General features: G+C 48.6%; 1 protein-coding gene across 1 annotated transcript in view; it reads right to left on the reverse strand.

Moving 5' to 3' along the window:
- LOC116812169 (testis-specific protein TEX28) overlaps positions 1-17,452 on the reverse strand; it is an 18,791-nt gene extending 1,339 nt beyond the window's left edge. The window contains exons 1-2 of the mRNA XM_058441555.1: positions 17,333-17,452; positions 16,102-16,829 (exon numbers count right to left, since the gene is read on the reverse strand). Of these exons, the coding sequence (XP_058297538.1) occupies positions 16,102-16,829; positions 17,333-17,401 (797 nt within the window). The 5' untranslated portion in view covers positions 17,402-17,452. The remainder of the gene's footprint in view (positions 1-16,101; positions 16,830-17,332) is intronic.
- Between the last annotated feature and the right edge of the window lie 2,552 nt (positions 17,453-20,004).

Raw genomic sequence — 20,004 nt, forward strand, 5'->3', positions numbered from 1 at the left:
GACTAGATTCGGGTTCAGCTTCTGCCTTCCTCCTCCCTCCCCAGGCTCTAGGGAAAGCCTGTCTCCCACTCCAGGTCTGCCTGGGAACACCCCAAACACAACGCCAGCCACACGCACACCAATATTCATATATATTTTATATGTAGTTACTCCTTTGTAACAGCTTTACAAAAATAGCCACAGACTAGAAGTTGTAGAAATGACAGTGTGAACTATCAGTGTGTGCGCTTCATTTCGGTTCTGCAAATTCCCCGGGAGCAGTGTTGAGCATGAAGTCTAGCCTGCAGTTACTCTATAGAAACATGGTGACTATAAGAATTGAAAAGTCACAAAAGACCACAGATTCCAGTACAATTCCATTAGTTATGAAGTGTCCAGAATAGGCAAATCCATAGAGACAGAAAGCAGATTAGTGGGTGCCAGGGGCTGGGGGTGGGGGATGGGCAGTGGCTGCTAATGAGTACAGGGTTGCTTTGGGGCTGGTGAAAATATTGTAGGACCGGGCACGGGGGCTCACGCCTGTAATCCCAGCACTTTAGGAGGCCGAGGCGGGTGGATCACGAGGTCAGGAGATCGAGACCATCCTGGCTAACACGGTGAAACCCCATCTCTACTAAAAATACAAAATAAAATTAGCCAGGCGTGGTGGCAGATGCCCGTAGTCCCAGCTACTCGGGAGGCTGAGGCAGGAGAATGGCGTGAACCCGGGAGGGGGAGCTTGCAGTGAGCAGAGTTCATACCACTGCACTCTAGCTGGGGCGACAGAGCAAGACTCCGTCTCAAAAAAAAAAAAAAAAAGAGAATATTGTGGAATTAGATAGTGGTGATGGCTGAACAACTCTGTGAATATACTAAAAACCTGTGAATTGTACACTTTAAAATCGTGAATTTTATGGGATGTGAATTATATCTCAATAGAGCTGTCATTTAAACAAAAAGAGAAAAGTGAATCATGGCAATAGTTGCACAACTCAGTAAATTTACTAAAAACCATTGAAATGTAGTTAAAATGGTGCATTTTATAATACGTAAATTATATCTCAATAGAGCTGTTAAAAAACCACAAGCAGGCCAGGTGCAGTGGTTCACAGTTGCAATCCCAGCCCTTTGGGAGGCCAAGGCAAGGGGATTCTTTGAGGCCACGAGGAATTCAAGACCAGTCTGGGCAATACAGTGAGACCCTGTCTCTACAAAAAAAAAATTTTAATTATCTAGGTGTGGTGGCATGCGCCTGTAGTCTCAGCTACTCTGGAAGCTGAGGCAGGAGGACCTCTTGAGTCCAGGAGTTCGAGGCTGCAGTGAGCTGCCATCACGGCACTGCACTCCAGCCTGGGCAGCAGAGTGAGACCCCATCTCTAAAAGAAAACAATCACTACCTGTTGTGTATATAATTATATAAGTAGTAAAAGTATAAAACCATGCATGGAAAAGATAAGCACCCAAATGAGAATGGCGAGGCCAGTATAGCGAGGCCAGAATAGCAAGGAAGGGAGATGGTGCTGGAAAGGGGTAATGAGGGCTTCAACGGAATATTTTAAAGTTTTATTTCCTAAAAAAATAAGATTTGAAGTGAAAATGGCAAATGTTAAGATTTCAGAAAGCTGGGGCTGTTAATTATGTTATCCTGTACATTTTCCCTTTGCTTGAAATACTTCATAATTTAAAAACTTCTACGAAGTTCCCCTTTTGGCACCACAAAGAACAGGCCAGAAGGACAGAGGCCAGGGGGCCAGTGAGGGGGCTCTGGCACCACCGCTTACGTAGAAGAGAGAAGGCACCGGAGAGTGATGGAACCCATAGACTGGCAGGGCTGCCGCCCCAGGAGGCCCAGGAGGGTGGCGGCAGGCTTCAGGTGCAGGAGGTCTAAACGGTGGTGCTGACAGAGACGGGGAAAACAGTGACGACTTCTATTCAGTCCCACTCCAAGGACTTGACCAACACCCACACGGAGAAATCCCCTGGGCACTGAATAAGCTGACAGCTCATTTGTTGAAAGCCAATTTGTCAAAAGCTGGTTCCTTGCAGCATTTCAAGGAATATTCCATTTGTCTCTGCCCCAGGTCCCTGTTAAGAAGAGAGTCGGTGGACAACATGGACTAGGCTACTGCTCACAGAGAGGGGGAGTGGGTCGGCAGGATGGTCACCCCGAAAATAGATTCCTCATTACTGTCTTTTCATTTACATGAATGATGTAGCTGCGAGAACATTCAAGATTTTAACTGTCCTCGGGAATACGAAGTCAATCTTCATCAATGTATTGGTAAAGATACATGAAGATATTCTTCAATGCATTCTTGAAGAGCCTATTCAGATGTTAGTAAACAATATTTTCGTAAGGATATTCTCTCAGTCTCCCCTTCTCTCCGGCCCCCATCTCCTGGCCCTCTGGCAGCCGCGCTCCCTACTCTTCCTTGGTCAAGGACCCCTCTCTCTCCACCTCCTACAGTCACAGAGGCAAATGGACAACTCTGGAGAATGCTCTTATGAAGACAAAACAATGACCAGTCAACCCAGACACCCTCAAGACAGACCAAAGGTGTTAAGACCACCCTCTCCAACACAAAGTGTTCTAAACTTTATTTTTTTTTCAAAGTAGTGTTTTGTTTTGTTTTGTTTTGTTTTTGAGACGGATCTCCTTCTGTTTGCCCAGGCTGGAGTGCAGTGGCACGATCTTGGCTTGCCGCAACCTCCGCCTCCCGGGTTCAAGTGATTTTCCTGCCTCGGCCTCCTGAGTAGCTGGGACTACAGGTATGCGCCATCATGCCTGGCTAATTTTTTGTATTTTTAGTAGAGACAGGGTTTCACCATGTTGGCCAGGCAGGTCTCCAACTCCCGGGCTCAGGTGACCCACCTGCCTCGGCCTCCCAAAGTGCTGGGATTACAGGCGTGAGCCATTGGGCCCAGCCAGAAAGAGTATATTCTTGATCATTTCTGAGAATTTGCTTTTGGCAAATTGAGCTAGAGCCTAATCATGGCCTGCAACTTGGAGGAAACGTCTGAGATGGAGAAACAGCTATAGGAGGGGTCAATAGCCCGGGTGCAATCGGTACATGTGGCTGGGATGGATGAGCTCGCTCTGAGCAACTGTGCCAAAGCAAGGGGCCCTGGGGAGCTGGGGGAAGAGCCAACAAAACAGAAGCCAAAGTGGGAGGAAAATCCCCAGGACGGCTCACACAGGAATCCAGAAGATGTAGGGATACAGTGGAAAGGTCGAACATACATGTAACTGGGGCCTTAGAAGGGGAGAAATGAGAGACTAAGGCAGAATCACTATTTGAAAATATAATGGCTGAAAATGTCCAAAATTGACAAAAGACATCAAGCCATAAACCCAAGTGGCAATGCGAAGCCCAAGCGGGATGAATGCAAAGAAAATCACACCAAGGGGAGGGTCAGCGGCACAAAAAAGAAAAGAGAAAGAAAATCACACCAAACGTCATCATAGCAAAACCACCAAACAACAAAGAAAAACAAAAGATCTTAAAAGGAGCCTGAGGAAAACAAAACTGTGATCCGAGGAGCAACAAGAAGACTGGCAGCTGCCTTTTCAACAGAAACCATGGAAGTCAGAAGGGAATGATTTGTTCAAAATGCTTATTATTTCCAAAAATTAAGTGCCAACTTAGAATTCTATGTCCAGCAAAAAATATCCTTCAGGGCCGGGTGTGGTGGCTCACGCCTGTAATCCCAGCACTTTGGGAGGCCGAGGCAGGCGGATCACGAGGTCAGGAGTTCAAGACCGGCCTGGCCAACATGGTGAAACCCCGTCTCTACTAAAGATACAAAAATTAGCCGGGCATGGTGGCACATGCCCGTAATCCCAGCTACTCAGGAGGCTGAGGCAGGGGAATCGCTTGAACCTGGGAGGCAGAGGTTGCAGTGAGCCAAGATCTCACCATTGCACTCCGAGCTGGGCGACAGGGTGAGACTCCATCTCACAAAAAAAAGAAAAAAAAATCCTTCAGAAATAAAAAGGAATGATGGCATGTGTGAGGCAATAAGGTGACAGTGACTGCATATTTAACATTGTGGACTTGTTTTAAAACATTTTTGGTATAGCATTTAGGCTATGTTAACAAAATGATCCATATTTCAGGTTCACACTGAAATATTTACAGATGAACTGATATAATGTCTGTGCTTTGCTTCCACACAATAAGAATGAGAGGAACCAGTTCAGAGAGCAGATCAGACCTTAGGTCAGACCTCCTCAGAGATCCAAAGATGCAGCATGCTCTGACGTGGAGGAGAAGTCGGGGGAAAAATGGAAGTTCTTGTGCCTTCAAGTTAACACGACCCAAAAGCCTGCAACAAAGGCCTAAGCAGATACCTTGAGGAAAGTCAGCCCGAGACTGGGTCCCTGGGGCTGAGAGGTCACAGAGCAACACTGAAGCCTCTAGTAACCATAGCCTGTTATCTCCGAGCCTTGTCTGAAAGCGAAACATACCAGGACATTCTTGGGACAGAGGAGCTAGGGTCTGGATGCCCTCAAGGACCTGGTGTCCAGAAGGGAAAGAAAAGCATGGAGACCTGGCATATTCACTTCAGGGCATTTTCAATATGGCAAGAGAAGCTATAAGAAAATTTCGCGACTGCCCACTTGTGGATACAGCCAGAAATACAAAGCAAGAGTGAAAGTTTTGCATACTCGGCACCTGAGCGGCTTCTTTTTTATTCAATTTTTATTGAGGTAAATTTCATGTAACAGAAAATGAATTATTTTAAGGTGAACAATTCAGTGGCATTTAGCACATGTGGTGTTGTGCAACCACCATGGCTATTAATAGTTCCAGCACATTGGCCGGCTGCAGTCACGCCTGTAATCCCAGCACTTTGGGAGGCCGAGGTGGGCGGATCACGAGGTCAAGAGATCAAGACCATCCTGGCCAACATGGTGAAACCCCGTCTCTACTAAAAATACAAAAATTAGCTGGGCGTGCTGGTGCGCACCTGTCGTCCCAGCTACTCGGGAGGCTGAGGCGGGAGAATCGCTTGAACCTGGGAGGCAGAGGTTGCAGTGAGCCGAGATCATGTCACTGCACTCCAGCCTGGCAACAGAGCGAGACTCTTGTCTCAAAAAAAAAAAAAAATTGTTCCAAGACATTTTCATCACCCCCCTCGAAAAAATACTATTTAGCAGTCACTCCCCATTCCCCATCACCCCAGTCCCTGGCAACCACCAATCCGCTTTCTGACTTGAGTAGCTTCTTATCTCTGAACCTCTACCAGCAATTTCTGAATGAGAGATGGACAAGATCATCAGATATGTGGAGACGGTCCTAGAGAAGCTGCTAGAAAATGACAGACAACCAGAGTAAGGGGTAGTGGGGCACTGTAATGCTTTGGAGAGGAGAGGGCAGCAGGAATGACAAACCCAGGAGGCATTGACTCAGGGAAAGAAGAGGAAGGCAGGGTCAGGTTGAGATCTTGGCCAAATCCCTGAGCTCATCAACCTAGGGTACTCCATTGATGAATTTATCAAGAGTCATTGGCCGGGAGTGGTGGCTCACGCCTGTAATCACAGCACTTTGGGAGGCCAAGGCAGGTGGATCATTTGAGATTAGGAGTTGGAGACCAGCCTGGCCAACATCATGAAACCCCGTCTCTACTAAAAAATACAAAAATTAGCTGGGCGTGGTGGTGCATGCTTGTAATCTCAGCTACTCAGGAGGCTGAGACAGGAGAATCACTTGAATCCGGGACACAGAGGTTGCAGTGAGCTGAGATCGAGGCACTGCACTCCCTCCAGCCTGGGCAACAGAGCAAGACACCATCTAAAAAAAAAAAGCCATCAACAACTTTCTTTCTTTCTTTCTTTCTTTCTTTCTTTCTTTCTTTCTTCTTTCTTTCTTTCTCTCTCTTTCCTTCTTTCTTCCTTCTCTTTCTCTTTCTTTTTCTTTCTTTCTTTTTTTTTTTGAGACAAGGTCTCACTCTGTCCTCTATCACCCAGGCTGGAGTACAGTGGCACAATCATACCTCACTGCAACATAAAACTCTCGGGCTCAAGCGATCCTCCTCTCTCAGCCTCCCATGTAGCAGGGACTACAGGCATGTGCCACCAAGTCTGGTTAATACTTTTAAATTTTTTTGCAGAGATATGGTCTCACTTTGTTACCCAAGCTGGTCTCAAACTCCTGGACTCAAGCAATCCTCCTGCCTCGACCTCCCAAAGCACTGGGATTACAGCCATAAGCCACCACATCTGGCCCAATTTTTCTTTACGATCTTTCAAGGACTTAGTTTGCAGATAGGAAGCAGAAAGGAATTGTAAATTCAGTTCCATCAGCATCTACTTGGGGCTTACACACAAGTATTAATTAATTCTCACAACAGTTCCAACAATAGTGGGATCATTATTACCTCCGTGTTACAGTGTGGAAACTGAGGATTGCAAACTTGAAGCACCTCCTCCAAGGTAATTCAGTAAATACCTGGCAGACAGGAGGCTGGGCCAGGCCTAAATCCAGAATCAGCCCGCCTGACCCTGCCCTGATGTTCCCAAGACACAGCAGATAGAGTTCTGATATACATGGAGGAGGGAGGCAGCCCAGAGGGCGAGCTGGGTCCCTTCAGGAAGGGAGGAAAAGAAGCATCCAGACTGATCCACGAAACAGGTACTCACAGAACAGCCATCATGTGCCAACATGTCCTTGGGCAGTCACTTAGACACAGTGGCCGACCTGAATGTGCTGATATTTTGACGAGAACAATACAACACAAATGAATACCTACACAAGGGAGAGCAGTTTAGGCGGTGAGTGCTGTGAGAAAGGAAAAGGTAGGGGAGTGACAAAGACTGGTCTGGAGTATATAAAGAGCTCTGACAACTCAACAATAAAAAGGCAATCCAAGTTGAAAACAAGCCAAAGACTTGTTGGCTGATAAGCACATGAAAAGGGGTTCAGCATCATTAATCATGAGAGACAGGGTCACACCCACTAGTTTCATGGGCTAGGATAGTGGTTCTCAACCAGGAGCGATTTGCCACCCCCCCCCGCCAAGGGACATTTGGCAATCTCTGGAGAGACATTCCTGGTTGTTACAAATAGGTGGGGCACAGTAGGCTAAAATTGCCCCCCTAGGCTCGGCACGGTGGCTCACATCTGTAACCCCAGCACTTTGTGAGGCTGTGGTGGGCAGGTTGCCCGAGCTCAGGAGTTCGAGACCACCCTGGGCAACGGGGTGAAACCCCGTCTCTATTAAAAATACAAAAAATTAGTTGGGTGTGGTGGCACGCCCTTGTAGTCCCAGCTACTTGGGAGGCTGAGGCAGGAGAATTGCTTGAACCCCGGAGGCGGAGGTTGCAGTGAGCCAAGATCATGCCACTGCACTCCAGCCTGGGTGACAGAGCGAGACTCTGTCTTAAAAAAAAAAAAAAAAGCCCCCCCGCAAAAGATATCTATGTCATAATCCTTGGAAACTGTGAATGTTACCTTCTATGACCAAAAAAGGGGGCTTTCCAGAAGTGGTGAGTTTAAGGGTATTGAGATGCAAAGATTATCCTAGATTATCCTGGTGGCCCTAAATGCAATCACACGTATGAGAGAGAGGCAAAAGGACATTAGACACGCACAGACGAGAATGTCATGTGAAGACAGAACACAGGTTTGAAGACGCTGCCTTTCGGGACTGGAATGATGTGGCCACAAAATTAAGGAATTTGGCAGCCACCAGAAACTGGAAGAGGCAAAGATCAGTTTGTCCCCTAGAGCCTCCAATGACAGTGTGTCCTCGCCTGATTTCAGCCCAGTGAAACTGATTTCAGCCTTCTAGCCTCCAGGACTGTGAGAGAATAACTTTCTGTTATTTTAAGCCATGAAGTTGGGGGCAATTTGTCACGGCAGTATCAGGTAATTAATTCACGGCACCACTGGCATCAAGTAAGTGGAGAACAGGGATGCTGCTCATCATCCTAGAATGTACAGGACAGCCCCGCACAACAGAGAATCATCTGGGCCAAAATGTCGACAGTGCCAAGGTTGACAGAACATGGGCTAGGGTGATGAAATTTTGGAGTCTAATTTCACCAAGTTGTGGCTGAACTTAAGAGGCTGAAATTTAAAAGACTGATCTTGCCAAACGTTGGCAACTGGAACTCTTATACACTCCTAGCAGGACTGTCAAATGGTATAACCATGTCAGAAAACAGTTCCTCGTTTTTTTTCTTTTTTTTTTTTTTTTTGAGATGGAGTTTCACTCGTTGCCCAGGCTGGAGTGCAATGGCACTATCTCGGCTCACCGCAACCTCCGCCTCCTGAGTTCAAGCGATTCTCCTGCGTCAGCCTCCCGAGTAGCTGGGACTACAGGCATGTGCCACCACGCCTGGCTAATTTTGTATTTTTAGTAGAGACAGGGTTTACTTCATGTTGGTCAGGCTGGTCTCAAACTCCCGACCTCAGGTGATCCACCCGCCTCAGCCTCCCAAAGTGCTGGGATTACAGGGGTGAGCCACCGCGCCCAGCCTTCCTCTTTCTTAAAAGGCTAAGCATACTGCTATGGCGTACACGTCCCCCCCAAAACTCATGTTGAAATTTAATGGCCATGTGATGGTGTTAAGGGGTGGGACTGGTAAGAGGCGATTAATATTAATATTGTTATCCTGAAAGTTTGGCCCCCGCTCGCTCTCTCACGCCCTCTTGCCCTTCTGCCTTCTGCCATAGGATGATGCAGTACAGAGGTCCTCAGCAGCTGCCAGCGCCTTGACATTGAACTTCCTGTCTTTATAAACTACCCAGCCTGAGGTACTCTGTTACAGCAACAGAAAGTGGGACTAAGACACATAACACTTCTCTGTTATCTAGCAATTCCATATATGAAAGCATATGTTCACAGAAAGACTTGGGTGAGAACGTTCATAGCAGCTTTATTCAGTCGCCCCAACTGGCAGCGGACCAGGGCATAAGCAACCTGCGGCGTCTCCATGCAGTGGAAGCCTGCCAAGCAATACGAAGCCATGAGCTACTCACTCACACAGCTTGGGTGGATCTCAAAACAATTCCACGGAGCAAAAGCAGCCAGACGCAAAGCACCACGTGCCGTGCGATTCCACTTACATGATGTTCAAGACGAGACGAAGCTAGAGTGACAGAAACCAGAACAGTGGCCAATTATGGGAGACGGGCATTCACTGGAAGAGGGTGTGAGGGTACTTTCTGGGGTGGTGGCAAAGCTCTTTATTGGGATTTTAGTTGCCCAGGTGTAAACCTTTGTCAAAACTTGTTAAACTGTATGCCTCAACTTAAATGCAATTTCACTGTATAAAATTTACCTCAAAAAGGCCAGGCGCAGTGGCTCACTCCAGTAATCCCAGCACTTTGGGAGGCCGAGGCAGGTGGATCACCTGAGGACGGGAGTTCGAGACCAGCCTGACCAACATGGAGAAACCCCATCTCTACTAAAAATACAAAATTAGCCAGGCGTGGTGGTGCATGCCTCTAATCCCAGCTACTCTGGAGGCTGAGGCAGGAGAATCGCTTGAACTCAGGAGGCGGAGGTTGCAGTGAGCCGAGATCGCGCCATTGCACTCCAGTCTGGGCAACAAGAGCAAAACTCCATCTGAAAAAAAAAAAACAAAAACTTTACTTCAAAAAACCCCGCTTCCAAAAGAATAAAAGAAGAGGCCATTTGAACGTGGTAGCCTGGGAAGTCCCTTTGAGGAGAGGACATCAGAGCAGAGCCTAAAGGACAAGCTGAGTGTGGGAGTTTCCTGTGGCTGCCATCACAAAGCGTTACAAACTTTGAGTGGCTTTCGCAGCAGAGATGGCCTCTCTCCTGGCTGGGGGTCCAGCAGTCCGAGAGGAAGGCGCAGGCGGGGCGGGCTTCTGCCAAGGACCGAGAAGGCGCCTCCGCTCGGGGCCTCTGTCCCAGCTTCTGCTCTGCTGCCCATCTGCGGGCTTCCTTGGCTTCTGCCATGGCAGGTCGGCCTCAGTCTCTGTCTCCACACGGCGCTCTCCCTCTGGGTATGTCCGTGTCTCCGTCTCCCCTTTCTGTCAGGACACAGGTCACATTGCATTAGGGCCCACCCCTCTGCAGAACGACCTCGTCCAAATCTAACTCATCACATCCACAAGGACCCTGTTTCCAAATAAGCTGGTTCCTTGTCACCAAGTGGAGCCTTCAGTGAGTTGATGCCAAGGCAGGTCTAGGGAACTAGAAATGGGGTAAGAAGCAATGTCCTCCAGCCAGGTGTGGGGGCTCACACCTGTAACCCCAGCACTTTGGGAGGCCGAGGCGGGTGGATCACTTCAGGTCAGGAGTTCGAGACCCCTGGTCAACATGGCGAAACCCCATCTCTACTGAAAAATACAAAAAGTAGCCAGGCATGCTGGCAGGTGCCTGTAATCCCAGCTACTCGGGAGGCTGAGGCAGGAGAATCACTTGAACTGGGGAGGCGGAGGTTGCAGTGAGCCGAGATCGTGCCGCTACACTCCAGCCTGGGGGACAGAGTGAGACTCCATCTCATAAAAAAGAAAAAAAAAAAAGAAGCAATATGCTCCTCACAGTCGGGTTTTCTCCTAGGACCATTTTACTCATCCAACAAAGAACAAAGATGTCCCAGCAACCCATCTACCCCAGGCATTGACCACTGGGGCTACAAAGGTGAAGCAGGAGGGTGGGGCTGGGCAGGCTGGGACTGGCTATGGACCCCAGAGAGTAAAGATGGTTTTGCCAGCACCACGCCCCCAACTCCAGGACTTGTCCATGCCCTGTCTACGGGGCCAAGCCTGAAACCCGACTGCCTTTCACCATCAAGCAGAAGTCAGCTGCGCATCCTCTAAGAGAGGGGGAAGGACCCCCAAAACCCTCCCAGAGCCCCCTGGCTCATTAGGAGGCTAGAGGGGGTCTCCTGCAACTCCCCATGCAAGGTGCCCAGGTGAGACCTGGCCAGTCAAGACTTTTACTTGAAGGCTCCCCATGCCTTCCTTGGGTGCCATTTCTTCTACCAATGAATGTTTTCTGAGTTTCTCAAGCCTTCTTTCCTCCTGACCCACGGAGAAACTGAGGGACCGGGGCCTTCTGGTCCCCCAGGAGACTGGCTTGTGCTGAGGAGACAGGCCGCTCACTGTGCATCTTCTTGGAGATCTGAAGCTCCACCTATTTCCACAAGAAAGGAAGAGAAGCTTGGCAAAGACCCTTCCATCCAGAATCATCAAGTTCGCAACGCCTGTGCTTCTCCTCAGCACACAGAGGGGAGAGTTACCAGGGGCCTCAAGCAACTCCAGTGGAAGCAGTCACAGTCCTTCCAGGACCCAGGAACGTCCTCTGCAAGGACCCACAAACCCAGACCTCATGAAGGAGGAGACCCCAGGGCCACTAGCCCAGCCCCAAGCCTCCTGAGTCTAATTGTTGCTGTGACAGAGACCTTGCACTTTGCAGAATCAAAAAGAATATATTGTGGCTTTTTTTTTCACCACAATCAATTAAAAAATGCATTAAAAAGTAAGAACTGTCCAGGCACAGTGGCTCACATCTGTAACCCCAGTACTTGGGGAGGCCATGGGGCCAGGTGTTCAAGACCAGCCTGGGCAACATAGCAAGATCCCATCTCGACTACTACTACTACTAATAATAATAATAATAAAAGTTAGCCAGGCATGGTGGCACATGCTTTGTACTCCCAGCTACTCGGGAGGCTGAGGCAGGAAGATTGCTTGAGCCCAGGAGTTGAAGGCTGTAGTGAACTATGATTGCATGCAGCCTGGGAAACAGAGACCCTGAATAAGAAGGAAGAAAGAAAGAAAGAAAGAGAAAGAGAGAGAGAGAAAGAAAGAAAGAGAGAGAGAGAAAGAGAGAGAAAAAAAGAGAAAGAGAGAGAAAGAGAAAGAAAAAGAAAGACAGAGAAAGAGAGAAAGAAACAGAAAGAAAGAAAGAAGAAATAGAGAGAGAAATAGAAAGAAAGAAAAGGAAAGAAAACAGAAAGGAAAAGAAAGAGAAAGAGAAAGAAAAAGAAAGAAAGGGAAGAAAAAAGAAAGGAAGAGAAAGAGAGAGAGAAAGAAAGAAAAATAAAGAAAGAAAAGAGAGAAAGAGAGAGATAGAAAGAGAAAAAGAAAAAAGAAAGAGAGAAAGAAAGAGAGAAAGAAAAAGAAAGAAAGAAGAGAGAAAGAGAGAGAAAGAAAAAGAAAGAAGAAAAGAAAGGAAAAGAGAGAGAGAAAGAGAGAAAGAAAGAAGAAAGAGAGAGAAAGAAAGAGAAGGAAAAAAAGAAAGAGAAAGAAAGAAAGAAGGAAAGAAGGAAAGAAAAAAGAACGAACTTCTGACTATCCAAAGACTCAGGAAAAATAAAAAAGAAAGCCAGCCCTCATAATGAGATACCACTTCACAGACATCTGTTGGAAAGAAAAAAAAAGGATAACAACAAATGTTGGCAAGGATGTGAGGCAACTGGAAACCTTCTGCATTGCTGGTGGGAAGATGGAGCGGCGCGACTGCCGTGGGAAGACTCCTCTAAACGTTACAGCTGGAGTCACCACAGGGTCCAGCAATTTTACTCCTGATTATAGACCCCAAATAATTGAAAACTGGTGTTCAAACAAATGGCATGTATGTGAGTGTTCAGGGCAGGGCTTCTCACAATAGCCAAAAGGTGGAAACAACTCAAATCTCCATCCACTGATGGACAGATAAACAAAATGTGATCTACCCGTGCACTGGAATATTAGTCAGCCATCAAGAGAATGAAGTACTGACACGTGCTACAACATTAGTGAACCTTGAAAACAGTGAAAGAAGCTAGACACAAAAGCCCACATATCGTATGGTCCCATTTATATGAAAAGTCCAGAAGAGGCAAACCCACGCAGACAGAAAGCAGATTAGGGAACGCCTGGAGCCGAGGCTAGGAGTGACCGCATAGTGAGTCTGGAGGTCTCCTTCTGGGGTGATGAGAATGTTAGACAACTGGACAGAGGTGATGGTTGAACCCCACTGCAGATGTACTTAATGCACTGAATTACATGCTTCCAAATGGTTAATTTCACATTACGTGAAATTATGTGAATTCTACACCAATTTTTTTAAGTAAGCCCTTGTCATAAATGCGTTTAATACAGTTGCTGCCTCAGCATCCAACTTTAGCAGTTGTACCCTGTCACCCTTGCCCTAGATAACACCCCTCCCTCCCTGTCATGTGATTGTTTGCGATATAGCCCACGTGGTCCTCACCTCACTGACCCAAAACCCAACACATCCCACGGCTGCTGACCACGATGAGACGTAATGCTCAACACCAGAGTCATGTAAATCAGTTTCCTCCTTTGTGCATGTTTTCTTCAAACCAGCCAATCCACAACCCCCGCAGGAAAGCCTGTGGGATCACTTCACACCCTGTGACCTTAATACAGGCACAGCCCCGGAAGCTTCCCCGCCCTTCCGTTCTGGGCTTCGCTCTTGCACACCTGATGAGCTCAATCAGCTCCCTGCTGCCTCCAGACTTCCCCTCTGCCTCCCATCAGCACACCTAATGTCTCTTCGATCTGAGTCATACATTTCTTTTTTCTGTTTTTCTCTCTTTTTTTTGACACAGGGTCTCACCCTGTCACCCAGAATGGAGTGCGGTGGTGCAATCATGACTCACTGCAGCCTCAACCTCCCGGGCTCAAGGCATCCCCGCTCCTGCTCAGCCTCCTGAGTAGCTATGACTACAGGCACGCGCCATCACGCCCAGCTAATTTTTTGATTTTTTTGTAGATACGAGGTCTCACTATGTTGCCCAGGCTGATCTCAAACTCCTGAGCTCAAGCAATCTGCCCACCTCAACCTCCCAAAGTGCTAGGATTACAGGCGTGAGCCCCCACGCCCAGCCCATTTCTGCTGTTTCATGCGTTTTCGTCCGCCCCCTCATTGTGGCTCCCCTGACACACACATCCGAACCTAACTTTCCCACGGGTCAGGGATCTCCTAGAAACTGGGTATCTCGGCTATGGCCACTGTCGGTAGAGACATACCAAGACCAAATTAAAAAGAAACCATAATGATAAAAACCACGACAGCCCTCTTGAAAGCAAACGGATTTAACTGTGATAAACGGCACAGGACTTGCAGTATGGATTCTCAGTTTGTGATGCACCAGAGGGGACAGTCACAGGGAGCCTGGCTGGTTGAAACACTTCTGTGTCCAGCTCATGTAAAAGTTTTGAAGAAGATTTTACGGAAGTATATGTTTTTAAAATGCCATGAATTCCTGTGTCCCCTGCATCTAACTTAGCCACACAGCCAGGGTGTGGTGAAATGCTCTCAGGTCCGCACTTAGCAGCCACGTAGCCTGCTTGTGCCTCTATGAGACTCTGCTTCCCCAACCATAAAGTAGGCATCTGAGGGCCAAAGAACAATGCTGCTTAACCTGGTGCCCCAGCTCAGTTATGAGCCCGTGATAACAGTGAAAAATCATCATCAGCCCCTTCTCCTCCTAGTAAATTTGGGCCCTGCTCACAGTGAACATTAGTAAGGGTAGGCTCGCTGCTGCAGCAAACAACCAGAAATCCCACGTCACAGTCCAATGGGGGGTACTGGGTCAGAAGTGCAGGCTTCTAGAATTTGCAGCAAAGGTCTGAGAGGGGGAGAGACAGAGGTATTGCCCTGTTCCCCGGTAGTCACCCCTGTATCAAGAGGGGGTGAAAGACTCGGATTTGGGGGGTTAAGAGTTTCCCTGAGCACAGCATTCTCATTGGCTCCTATGGTTTGGAAACATACGGGGGGGGCGGGTTGTAACTGCCACCAAGCTCTGCTGTTGCTTAATAGAAAGCTGACCGGGTAAGTGTGATTTTGACAAAAGGGTCTTTGATGCTCCCAAGATTTTAGATTTGGTTGCCATGTCCTATGAAAATAACCTCCAAGAGACGCCTGTGACTCTGACTAGTCATCTCATTGATAGTGGTTGCCCTGTAATATTCTTTGATTGTCCTTTAACAGATTCTTAGGCCATGTAAACGCTGGCAAGATGTCCCTGGGGAAACTAAAGAGGATGATTCCCACACGCCTCTTCCCCTGCATCAGGCGCTAAAAGGACTGCGGAGTTCTTTTCATGCAAATGCTGAGAATCTTGGCTCACCTAAGGGAATCACTGCCTCCCTGGCCAGGACGCTGGAGGGACTGGCGTTAATTAGCCACAGATTGCAGCGAGGGAGACAGAATGTGGCACCCCCTGAGGGCCCATGGAAACCCAGAGAACGGTCCCAGTAGGAATGGAGAGAATCCGTTGAGAGATTGGGTTTGCTTTTTTTTTTTTTTCCAATTGGTAGGCCCTAGCCTTACCTTAGAGGGAAAGAAAATCGAGCTAGGGCAGGGTGAGGTGGCTCACACCTGTAATCCCGGCACTTTGGGAGGCCGAGGCAGGTGGATCATGAGGTCAATAGATTGAGACCATCCTGGTCAACATGGTGAAACCCCGCCTGTACTAAAAATACAAAAAATAGCCGGATGTGCTGGTGCACGCCTGTAGTCCCAGCTACTCGGGAGGCTGAGGCAGGAGAATCGCTTGAACCCGGGAGGTGGAGGTTGCAGTGGGCCGAGATCGTGCCACTGCACTCCAGCCTGGCGACAGAGTGAGACTCCATCTCAAAAGAAAAAAAAAGAAAAAGAAAATCGAGCTACTGCATGGTGCAGAGAAAGCATTCGCCAGAAGCAGTCATTTTTGAAATAAGTATCTGAGACCCGACTTGTGCCCCAGCTCAGCTAGGAGCACATGTGAAGAGACCAGAGCTGGCGAGGCGATTCTGGTCCTGACTCCCACCTTCCCAGCCGACTGCGACCAAAGGACGCCACCTCCCGAACTAGTGCCGGGTATCTAGCGGACTCTTGCCACCCCCATGTTGTCTCCTGCCACCACAGGGTCAGGGCCAGCCGCTGTGCCGCTGCAGCCACCTGGCAGGGGCTGCCGAGCTGGAGCCTTTTCGCCAGCAAGGGTCAAGGCAGGTGTGAGACTGCAGGGAGAGGGCTGGCTCGCCCCACTGCAGGGCCCAGTCGCTAAGAGAAGCGTGGACCTGCTCTTCCAACTGGCCCCTCACCCTGGCTCTCCAGGCTCCTGTCCTGGCTCCCTTTCACCCTCCCATAGGTGGCTGCTGGGAGCAGTTCCTCCTCTGCTTCCAGTCCCCAAAGCCAAGGCCTCACCTACACTTCTCCTCCTGAAGGGACTCCAGCAACAGCTGCAGGTCAGTCAGAGACCTCTCCTTTAGGCTGTCATAGGACTCCTGGAGGCTGACGTGGAACCTCTTGGCTTCTTCCAGCTCTTCCTTGACCTTCTGCAACAGCAGGTTTTGTTGCTGGGCCACGTCCTCTGTCTCTAAGCGCGTCCCCTGCTGTAAGCTCTGGAAGCGACTCTCCAAGGTGAAGGGTCTGCTGGCATCAGGCAGGTTGACGGGCCCGTCTTCCCCACCTGGCTTGGGGGGCTCTGAAAGCAGGGCCTTCTCGCTGGGTGGCTCGCAATTGGCTGGGTCGCTTTCTGCCATCAGCAGTAAGCCCTTGGGCCTGCAGCCTTCCTCCAGCTCCTGGAGCTGCTGGTGACACTGGCGGAGCCTGTGCTCGATCTGGGCGATGGTGGCAGAGATGCGCTGGTTCACCTTCTCAAAGGCCTGCCGGATGTGCGGCACCTGGTGGCGGTCTGCTTTGGATACCAGCTTGAGGTAGCTCACAGTGTTGCCATCCCGACTGGCCTTCTCCACTCTCAGCTGCTCTGAGAGGTAGAGGATCCGGTGCCTGACACTATCCTGTAAGTTGTGGGCTAGGCCCCCATCCGAGAGGCTGGAAGGGCCACTGGGGCCGTCTTCGCTGGATGACAGGGACCTGCATGAAGGCACATTGGAGGGGAGGGTTGCACTGGGGCTCCTGGTGTGTTCCGCCTACATTGGGAAACAAGAAATCACAATACGGTGCTCTGTGGGCCGCAAAGTGTGGGAGAATTGGACACGTTATGACTCCATAAAACACTTCCACATACGCATGGATACTTACACACGCAAGATTCGTGCATTCAAGATGGGCCCGACACAGACTGAGGAGGTGATGCTCATCTGCAGGGCCCCTCTCTCCGCCTTTTCAGCGTCTGACTCCTTGCCCCACATGTATGCCTCACTAAGACCCACAGGTGGCCAGACTGCCTTCTACGTCTGCCTGTTTTTGCACTGCACTCCTATTTTCTCTTCCAAAAATCACCAGTTGTGGGTCTCATTTATAAAGAACTATTCTTGTAAAGTATGGCATAAACTTATTTCCGTTAACCCTTACAGCTTGCTGTATTGCTACTCCCAGGGAGACAGGAAGGGTTAGGCAGAGAGATTTGCCTCCTAAGAGGTTCATTCATTCATCCAATCATTCATTCAACACGTATTTTCTGAATGCCTACCATGTGGTACAGAAGCCAGATACATTCCTTGATCTCATACAGCTGACGGTCTACGGCAGAAAATTCCATCGTAACACAAAAGAATGAGTCTCTCACATGGTGAGGGGGTTAACATTGCCTTTGACAAAGAGCCCAGTTCAAATCCTGGCTCCACCACTCTGAGACCTTGAGCAAGTTAATAAACTGCTCTGAGGCTCAGTTTTCTTACCTGTAAAATAAAGATGGCAAGAGCAGCATAGCTGGAACCCAGCCCATCAGAGCAAGGAGCTAGGAGAGGGAGGTGGGGGGCAGCTCAGGTGCAGCCTCTGTTCTGTTTCTACTTTTTTTTTTTTTTTGAGACGGAGTCTCACTCTGTCACCCAGGCTGCAGTGCAGTGGTGCAATCTCGGCTCACTACAACCTTCGCCTCCCGGGTTAAAGCAATTCTCATGCCTCAGCCTCCTGAGTAGCTGGGATTACAAGTGTGCACCACCACACCCAGCTAATTTTTGTATTATTAGTAGAGACAGGGTTTCACCATGTTGACCAGGCTGGTTTCCAACTCCTGACCTCAAGTGATGCTCCCGCCTCAGCCTCCCAAAGAGTGCTGGGATTACAGGTGTGAGCCACCGCATCTGGCCTATACCTCAATTTTTAAAACGCAAAGTGATACCACTATGTACCCAGTAGATTGGACAAACTCAGACAGACTGACAACAATAAGAGCTGACAAGGATATAGAGCAACAGGAACTCTCAATCATTACTGGTGGGAAGAAAAGTTGTACTACAACCACCTTAGGAAAGCACTTGACAGTATCACAAAGTTGAAGACATGCATACCAAATGATCCAGCAACTGCATTCATAGGCAATATTCCCAGGAGACAAGTACACTGATGTTCCCGATATCCGACAACTAGCAACAAACCGCCTGCCCAGAAAGTGTAAGTAAACTGTAATATATGCAACAATATACTACTGTACAGCAATGAGAATGAACTACAGCCTTGAAAAACATGAATGCATTTCACAAGCATAATGTTGAACAAAAGAAACCAGACAGAAAATCCATACTATATATGGTTCCATTTACATAAATTCCAAGAGCAGGCAAAACTAAACAATATTATATAGGGATGACTACACAGGCAGGAAAGCATAAAGAGCAGCATGGATGCTGGCAACAGAAACCCCAGGATGGTGGTTCCCACTAGGGCGGGAGAAGGGGATTATGATTGGGGTGACTGCAGAGGCTGGGGTGCCTGGCCTGAGTAGTGGTTAAATGTGTGTTCACCTTATCGTTATTTCTTAAAACATACATCAATGTTTTCTGCACCTTTATATACATACGCCAGATTTCACAGTTTTCAAACTATTTAAATGTTCAATATAGGCCAGGTGTAGTGGCTCACGCCTGTAATCCCAGCACTTTGGGAGGTCGAGGCGGGCGGATCACTTGAGGTCAGGAGTTCAAAACCAATCTGGCCAACATGGTGAAACCCCGTCTGTACAAAATAGAAAACAACAACAACAACAACAAATGCCTGGCACGGTGGCTCACACCTGTAATTCCAGCACTTTGGGAGGCCAAGACGGGTGGATCACCTGAGGTCGGGAGTTCAAGACCAGCCTGACCAACATGGAGAAACCCCATCTCTACTAAAAATACAAAATTAGCCAGGCATGGTGGTGCATGCCTGTAATGCCAGCTACTCGGGAGGCTGAGGCAGGAGAATCGCTTGAACCCAGAAGGCGGAGGTTGCAGTGAGCCGAGATCGTGCCATTGCACTCTAGCCTGGGCAAGAGCGAAACTTCATCTCAAAAATAAATAAATAAAATAAAATAAAATATAAAAATTACTCAGGCGTGGTGGCACACGCCTGTAATCCCAGCTACTCAGGAGGCTGAGGTGGGAGAATCACCTGAACCCGGGAGGTAGAGGTTGCAGTGAACCAAGATTATGCCACTGCACTCCAGCCTGGGTGGCACAGTGAGACCTTGTCTCAAAAATTGAATAAATGAGGCCGGGCTTGGTGGTTCATGCCTGTAATCCCAGCACTTTGGGAGGCCAAGGTGGGAGGATCACTTGAGGTCAGAAGTTCGAGACCAGCCTGGGCAACATGATGAAACCCCATCTCTACTAAAAATACAAAAATTAGCCGGGCGTGGTGGCTCACGCCTGTAGTCCCAGCTACTCGAGAGGCTGAGGCAGGAGAATCGCTTGAACACAGGAGGCAGAAGTTGCATTGAGCTGAGCTCACGCCACTGCACTCCAGCCTGGGCGGTAGAGTGAGACTCCGTCTCAAAAAAATAATAAATAATAAATAAATAAATGTTCAATTGATGGATTTAATGGCAGATTTGATATGGCTGGAGAGACTGTTAGTAAATTGCACAGAGGAGCTAAAGAAAGTATCCAGGCCGGGCGCGGTGGCTCACATGCCTGTAATCCCAACATTTTCGGAGGCCAAGGTGGGTGGATCACCTGACGTCAGCAGTTTGAGGCCAACCTGACCAACATGGTGCAACCCTGTCTCTACTAAAAAATACAAAAAATTAACTGGGCATGGTGGTGGGCACCTGTAATCCCAGCTACTTGGGAGGCTGAGGGAGGAGAATCGCTTGAACCCTGGAGGCAGAGGTTGCAGTGAGCCGAGATCACGCCACTGCACTCCAACCTGGGCAACAAGAGC

Source organism: Hylobates moloch, unplaced genomic scaffold (genome assembly GCF_009828535.3).
Source record: "Hylobates moloch isolate HMO894 unplaced genomic scaffold, HMol_V3 SCAFFOLD_7, whole genome shotgun sequence".
In the NCBI taxonomy this organism is placed as follows: Eukaryota; Metazoa; Chordata; class Mammalia; order Primates; family Hylobatidae; genus Hylobates; species Hylobates moloch.